The sequence below is a fragment of the Ptychodera flava genome (genome assembly GCF_041260155.1).
Source record: "Ptychodera flava strain L36383 chromosome 3 unlocalized genomic scaffold, AS_Pfla_20210202 Scaffold_26__1_contigs__length_13983176_pilon, whole genome shotgun sequence".
Lineage (NCBI taxonomy): Eukaryota > Metazoa > Hemichordata > Enteropneusta > Ptychoderidae > Ptychodera > Ptychodera flava.
The window spans coordinates 13,072,572-13,080,385 of record NW_027248280.1 but is presented as its reverse complement, the minus strand read 5'-3'; the positions used below and the strand labels follow the sequence as shown (position 1 = coordinate 13,080,385).

Below are 7,814 nucleotides of genomic sequence, written 5' to 3'. Positions count from 1 at the left end.
TGATAATGTACGGAAACTTGGTGTCCAAATTACGCATTTATTTTGGTTGCATGTACTGACTTCGTGTATACTGTATACTATAGGGTTATTCACAAAATACGGCCCTGTATGGACGAGGGCTCAGTGAGTGACGTATTGGACGAGCCGAAGGCGAGTCCAATACGTCACTCACTGAGCCCGAGTCCATACAGGGCCGTATTTTGTGTATAACCCTATTATTATACACCTCCCTCCATTAATCGTCCGTATAAACTAATTCTATGGTAAATTTTGAGGGATGCGGCACGCGCGATATAAGTGGAACGCGCGCGATCAACTGCTCCGTAGTACAGTCCTTGCGTTGGCACGAAGCCAATTAGGGGCGACGTCAAAAGTTCAATGTAGGATAAAAAACTTAATTCCCTTAGTTTCCCCCCAACCCCCCAACCCCCCTAGAAACTTAATTGACTTATATTGAAACTATTGCAGGCTCTTTCTATGTAAAGCGAAGCAAAGAACCAGTCAATTATGGAATGAAATAAAAAACAACTAAAACAATACTTCATTAACACTTAGAACACATTTTAATTTTGTGTTTTATCCAATGAAAATACAAAAACTTGAAGTTTATTGATGAGTGAACAAGAACAATACAAATAAAGTCCAGGTTTCTCCTTTCAGAGGTAAGACAAGAACCATCTCATTTATGGTTGTAACAGCTGCACACTGCTCATCCAGGAGGACTACCGTCCAGAAAGACGACCACTTCTTTGTTTGCTCGGTCAAAGTACGTAGAAGTAGGCCTACTTCATTTTCAGGAAATTCTAACTCTCTTCTCCTGACGAAGTGTTGGGACTGATGCTTGTGTTTTCTCAACTGATAGTAGGTTTCACCCCTGTGTAGAAAAAATTATACATGGTTAGAAAATTCGGAAAATGAATAAATTATTATCCAATATGTCCAATGGAATTTTGGTGAAAATAAGTGTGAACTGTAGCTTACATGAATCTACATTCTGTGCCATCAGGCAACTTGTACGTGCAAAGCCAAGACTGAGGTTCAGCTGCTGTGGTACAGCTATCTCCTTCAGTCAAATCCATAGTAGTAGGGGAATTCGCTGCCCTCTTCTGAGCTCGCCTCTTCTTCTGCATATCAGACTGCCTTTCAGTGTAATGTACCAGGAAGTCATGTTTCTCGCCATCACTAACAGAAGAGATAACATACTGGCAGCCTCGTGGACACACCTTGACATCAGCTATAGATGGGCACCCTTTGTCGATACCTGACAAGATTAAAATGTGCGAAAACATCTGGTATTTCATCAAATTAATGCAATATTTGTTGGAGTTACCCTTCACGCAAAATATGTGCCAATGCTCTCGGTGAAGATTTATGAAAATGCTTCAATTTTCAGAGAAAGGACGCTATATATAATATTGATGGCATTGTGTCATTGTTTGTGAATGCAATCTTAAAATACTATATTACTTTTTCAGTATGGTTAACAATAATACAAATAAATACTCACCAACTACTGGCTGCTGCAAATGTTGTATGTAATTGTTCATTTCTAACCATGTCATATAGTGTCCTGCATGGATATGACTAAAACCTGGAGTTGGCAGTTGACCACCCATCTGCTTTATGTAGCTTATGAGATTTTTAGCACGGATTGGTTTGCAAGAACAGTGAGAGCAAGATGGGTCATTGCACTTGACAAATTCCAGCATATAAGTTCTCCGTACACAATGTTTTACCAAAAAGACATACTCTTGCCGGAGGTTTACAAAGGCTGGAGTCGTAAGTATTTCACGTATTCCCTTTTTGAACAGTTTTTCAACGTCTTCATGATCATTATATGGCATGTTGGCTTTCATACAAGGAACAGGGATTGGCGTTATAGGGAAACCGTCATGCTCCCTTCTCCAAAAATTATTCAACATTTTGATTGCCCCGTCAAAGACTTCAGCCTGCTTTTCCCGTCTTTCCTGCATGGATAGATTTGTCTGTTGAGTTGGAGTTGTATTTTCTCCCGGCAACGTATTTGGCAGTGTCACAGACACCAACATTTTTGACAGAGGAGACCATTTGTGTTCAATCGGATTCTCAGCACTGTGTCCCGGTGCATGGTTTATTATGGCTAAGTAATCAAAGTCAAGATCCCGCCACAGACGTCATGATACAGAAGAGTAAGAGTAAACTGAGACTTAGCAGACCAGTCTGGCCCACCGTCGGTTAGATTTATCAAAGCACTTTTGCCCTACGAACGTTTGGGTCTCCAAGTATGAAATGCAGATCATTTGCATGAGTCATTGCATTGGATGAATGAAAGCATCCTGCTCGATTTACTACAAACAGTGGTCCACTCCGGTTTACTTTGACATGCATTCGCCCAAGTTTGTCAACAACAAAATTAGAATTTGTAAACCTTTGTTGCCCTTTACCAGTCAATTCAACTGACCTTGACCTCCTCCTACTTATTCTCTCTGGGGTGCTTTCTCTTTCTAAACTGCGTGATCGGTATTGTTTTGTTGCACTAGTTTGTTTTGATTTAGTCAAGAGGTATCCCGAAGGAATAATTTTGCTATTGGCATATGGAAAATCATGGTCATAATAATTCGGGCTATCATCCTGCAAAAAAAACCCTACTTATTTGATGATACCTGCTTACAGCTAAGGTTCCCACATTGACTTTATTCTTATCATCACAGGAGAATTTTAAGCATTCCGCATCAAAGTATTCAGCAGTTTCACTAGCCATTGCAATCTGACTTCTCTGAAAATGCAAATCAGTGTGTTCTGTATGGGTAGCTGTGTTACACTTTCCAGGTACCTTTGCATCTACGAGGCCCTTACAATATAATGAGCTATTTGATGATCTATTTGGTGGGACCATAAGACGTCTTACAGTAGACAAGCTTATCTTACTCTCCTTAAGGCCAGGAATGTTAGTCAATAGATGATGTCGCAATTCAGGAATAGAAGTGCCCAATGCAGTTGCAGTGTTATTTCGCCGTCTACTATGGGCTGCAAATCCATGCAATTTCAGAAATCGAATACTCTCTGAAACAAATATTGGAAACTTGACATGTTTTGCCTGTCTTCCACCTGTCCCAGGCTTTGGTCCTGATTTAATGCGTGGTTTCTCAGGTGCAATAGCTTTTTCAGGGACAACTTGTTGCAAATCTCTTGTCAAATCCAAATTAATAACCTCCTCAAAAAAGCTTTCATTCAGATACAGCTCATGAATATTAACAACTACCATACAAGTTCCCTTTTGAACAACCATAACAGGTAGCCATTCCATCAGATTTTTACTCAGGGTGCGTTTAATTGCATATGACTGCTGGGTTTTTTGTAAGTGGTACTCAAGCAGGTTGTCAATTGACACAGCATTGGTTTCCATTATTGTTTTGCCACACGAAATCATATTAGAAAAAGTGAAACATCCGGGAAAGCGGTCTGATTGTTGCGTTATCAAGTTGCTGAAAGCTTCATCCCATGACAAAGTACTGTCATTTGTACAGAGGATATGAAAGTTGTCATATCTGGGCAACGGATCAATGCTTGCTCTCTTTTGACTGATTTGTACCCTAATCCTAGATAATTGGTCATTTATAACAGTTTTCAAACGTTCAAATTCGATGATCATGATTTTTACAAGCGATGCCTTTTTGACAGCTGTCTCTAATATACCCTTCGAAACGGCATATATCTTTAATTCGGCCAATTTCCGAAACTGGTTTTTCAGTTCAGATAATGCTTGATTAATTGACAGCTCATTACGTGCTACTTTAGTTTGGTTTTTCCGATTTGGAAAAAGCTGGATATATTCGAATAAAGTATCCACGTACAGAAAATACGATGCTGCTACAGTCTGAAAGGAGCCTATGAAATTTGCATAAAAGTTTGTGTTGTAGAGCCTCGTTTTCGTTACGCTGACCGCCACTGCAGTGAGGGATAAAATACGGCGAAAGGGTGGTCTTTAAATATCGACGTGCAGCAAAACGTAAAATAGCTAGAACTATAACTTTGCTTTCAGTTGTTGCATACATACTAATGATCTGTTTTCCTAGGGTAAACTCACAAAAGTTGAGAAGATTTTATTTAAATCGCTACAAAGTGGGTGGCGAGGTCGACCTGCCAAATGCGGAAGTAAACTTCACCTTTTTCGTAAAACAGCTCGATAATGACCTTAGAGGTCTTAAGCCAAGCCGAAAATTTCAGAAAATATTCATTTAACTATTATCAACATTTGGTGAAATTTTCATGACCATGCGACCATGGACATGTATTTGCGGCAGTGTTGAATGTTGGCATGCAGTTACAATATCGCTGTATACGTAGATCTCGAGGGTCTATGAGTATACGAACACCCGTTACGCTACGTACACTCCACGCTGTTTACCGCAACCAAACCACTTGTCGTTCACACGGCGCGGGCGTTACATGATTAATCTTTAATTTTTTTCAAAGTTTACTCCTATAATCGGGTCACTGATGTTATATATAAATAAAGTATTTAATTAATGTCACATTATGACCATCAATACTTAAAAAAAAAAAAAAATTTTGCTAGTTACACGAGTTATAAAATGTGCCAGTCTAGTTCGAGCACGCACGGTAATGCTAGCAGGGATGGCCGCAGCGCGCAGCTGTTTACCGGCTATCATTCTAGCCGCATCTATATTCACGTACTCGTGTGCGGGATACAGGGTAGCCGTATTTATTCACGGGTATTTTTTGCGGTCGATGTTATTTCCTACAGTTTTTGTATGCTTGCTAGCTACTAGAATGCGAAAACGGAAAAAATCATTCATAAACGAAACAGCGCTGCTAGTCAGTACGACGGGTGTATACTGTACGGCCGCACACACAGTGCGTAGCCCTTCTGTCACCGTAGTGTTGTTTTTTTTTTTTCCATTTGCGCTGTCCACGACTTTACCGAGAAGCCAGCCAGGCAGATTGTGTTGGCCAGTGAGGTAACACAAGCTTGCAGTCTTGCTTCCTCTTCACAATCATTGAAAACATAAATAGAACCGAAAAACACTCGCGCTACGCTGTAGGTCGCCATGTTAGATTTAACACATGAACGTCGCTGCATAGTCAACTTCAACGAGACGTGTTTCAAAAACGGAGGCTTAAGCCACTGAGATTTTTTCAGATCGTATGGACCTACTCAAGATACGTCCCCTCCCTACTTCTAATGGAAATTTGACTTTGGATATGCTTTTGCGGCAGTGTTTAGTGAAGGGCATTTTCGGTCGCTCGAAAACCATGAAAATAAGGCTAACGCAAAAACGAATCGATAAAACCCCACAAAAAATCATCGGCGAACACTAACTAAGAGTACAATTCAGCCGCTAACTGGAAACAGGACGGATGCTAAACGAAGGCTGAGATATCTGCGGATAAAATCTGGCGAAAAATGCCATAACCGTCACTCACTGACTAGAGGGCGCTGTTCGCATTTGAACTAAATCCCTAATTATGCATGCAAATGAAGTACCCTCCTTTCAGACGGCTATGTCAAACAGAGGAAACATGAACGAGGTAGAATTAACAACATCTGGTGTCAAAATTTGAGAAGGGTCCAGACGAAGCTCGAATAAAAAGTCACGTGTGAGTGCCATCCTACTTTCACTGAGGAAGGCGTCCTTTCTCCCAGCATCACATCGAGTGCCGGATGAGTTTGGCACTTTCGAATTCGAGGGTATTTGGGAGATTTTTTCATCAAAAATTGAAGCTTGCGATGCAGGATTTGTGTTCGCTGATTCATTTTTGGCGTCAGGAGTAAAACATTTTGGTTTTACCGTACAATACTGAACGATTGACTGTTTTCTCGTGACGTCATGAGATAAGAAATTTTGTAACGATTTTCGATCCTCTCTGTATTCGTCCTCCACAGACGACTCGCACTCTCTTGAACATCTGCACGTGATTTTCCCTTTTGTTGTTTGATGTTTATGTCCCAAAGCTTGTTAGTAAGTTTTTGGAAATCATTCGAAGGGTTTTTATACATTGTGTACGGAGAACTTCGCCAGAAATATGCAAAAAACTCACCAACTCTCCCTGCGCCTACCTCATGCACCACTCCGGCCTGTTCTCAGGACACTACAGTGACGTTACGCGCATGTGCAGTCCCCGAAACTGGTCAGATCGCATGGCGATCGACATGTAAAATGTCGACACGTGCACAAGAAATGTAGCAAAACATAAATTCCGCGCGCAACAGAGGCCAGCCTGCATTGTTTGCGCTAACCAGGGCAGGGATCGTCGTACAAAAAACCTTCGTCTGCTGGCTTCAACACGAAAGTGCACATTTCTGCTGTATATTTTTCAAAATATCTATTCCCCCGGCAATTTTCACCTTAAATCGATTTGTCGGATAGAAACTTTTTGGGGTTAAACCCCCCCCCCCCCCCAAACTAAAAGGATTAAGTTTTTTATCCGACATCGAACTTTTGACGCCGCCCCTTAATTTTCAGTGCAGTACAAGCAAACTTCGCTGAATGTTTTCAATTTAATTAGTTTTTTAAAATAAAAACCAATTGCATTTAGACTCAGTTTTGTGTTGAGCGTATTTTAAACTTATACTACGAATACATTTTGGTGGAAGTTGTCATTATGTCTATAACTCAACGTAAAATAGTTTGTTAACATCCGATAATCGCCAGGTCAAAGGTCAAACAGCGCGTCGCGCGTCTCCCGTATTCGGGACTCCGCGTACTATACAAAATACGGAAAGTTATTGGACGGTCAAACTCCCATAGGTTACGGCAGTAGGTATATAATAATGTATAGAATTCACATCGAGGAATTCGAGCATTAACATTTTCAAAATTTTACTTTCTCCCAATCAGGACCACAATGCCACTCAACAAGATTATAACTAGGTTGTCATCATTGGATAAACAGCATGAACCTCCCCTTTAAAAACTGATTATCATAAGTCTATGCAAACTTTGCTGAAGTCCCGCAGAATCAAAATCAAATTTGGTACATACATTCAGTTTGCAAATAGCAAGAACTGATTACAAGTAAGCTTAGTTTTTTGTTGGCGTGGCTTGCATACGTTTTGCACACTTATATGATTAATGATTTCAGAAAAAAAGATTGGTATACATGGAGAACAACCGCACACAATTTGATACGATTTGCTACATAAGTTGATCACACCAGGATATATCAGCCGTAAAGGTATAAATGAGTGACATGAAAGATATTTGCTGATTTGCATATTTAATTAATTTTTCTAATTGGAGATAAGCTCTTATATCTATGAATTGACCCAACCAAAGTTGATGAACTTTGCCATGTAAATTTAAGATACTGTGATATAAGAAGTTACCAAAGTAACTAAAGGAATTTTATATCGTACAAACGTTCATACAGCGCCACTTGTGGAGGGGGTCAAGAGGTCATCGTGTTGGCTTGTCCTATCCTCTTTTGCCCTGAGACGGTCCTCCAGGCAAGACTGACATTTCTGCAGCCGGACCTCATCTGAACTTTAACAACGGTAACGGTATGACATGAGTTGGGTATTCCTTAATTTTGCTGGTGTTGTAGCTGGCCAGGGCACAGCATCACTACCAGTGATGTGGAGCCTTGTCCAGCATTGAGAGCGTTTGCAGGGGATAAAACATTATTTAAAATCATTCAGCACTTTCACTTCAGCCCACTCCTAATTTGCATATTTAATGAACTTTACTCAGGGATATATCTGAATTGACTAGATCAAAGTTGGCGAAACTTTGTAGTTATATTAATATACCACAGGGCAAATGCTTGATACACAACAATATATACACATAAAGTGATTCTGTACATGTGGC

General features: G+C 40.3%; 1 protein-coding gene across 1 annotated transcript; it reads right to left on the bottom strand.

Moving 5' to 3' along the window:
* Positions 1 to 606: 606 nt before the first annotated feature.
* Positions 607 to 2,048, bottom strand: LOC139125975 (uncharacterized). The gene is made up of 3 exons (XM_070692049.1): positions 1,508 to 2,048; positions 982 to 1,261; positions 607 to 874 (listed from the first exon to the last, which is right to left on the bottom strand). The coding sequence occupies exons 1-3, from the start codon at positions 2,046 to 2,048 to the stop codon at positions 607 to 609; spliced, it is 1,089 nt and encodes a 362-aa protein (XP_070548150.1).
* Positions 2,049 to 7,814: the final 5,766 nt, after the last annotated feature.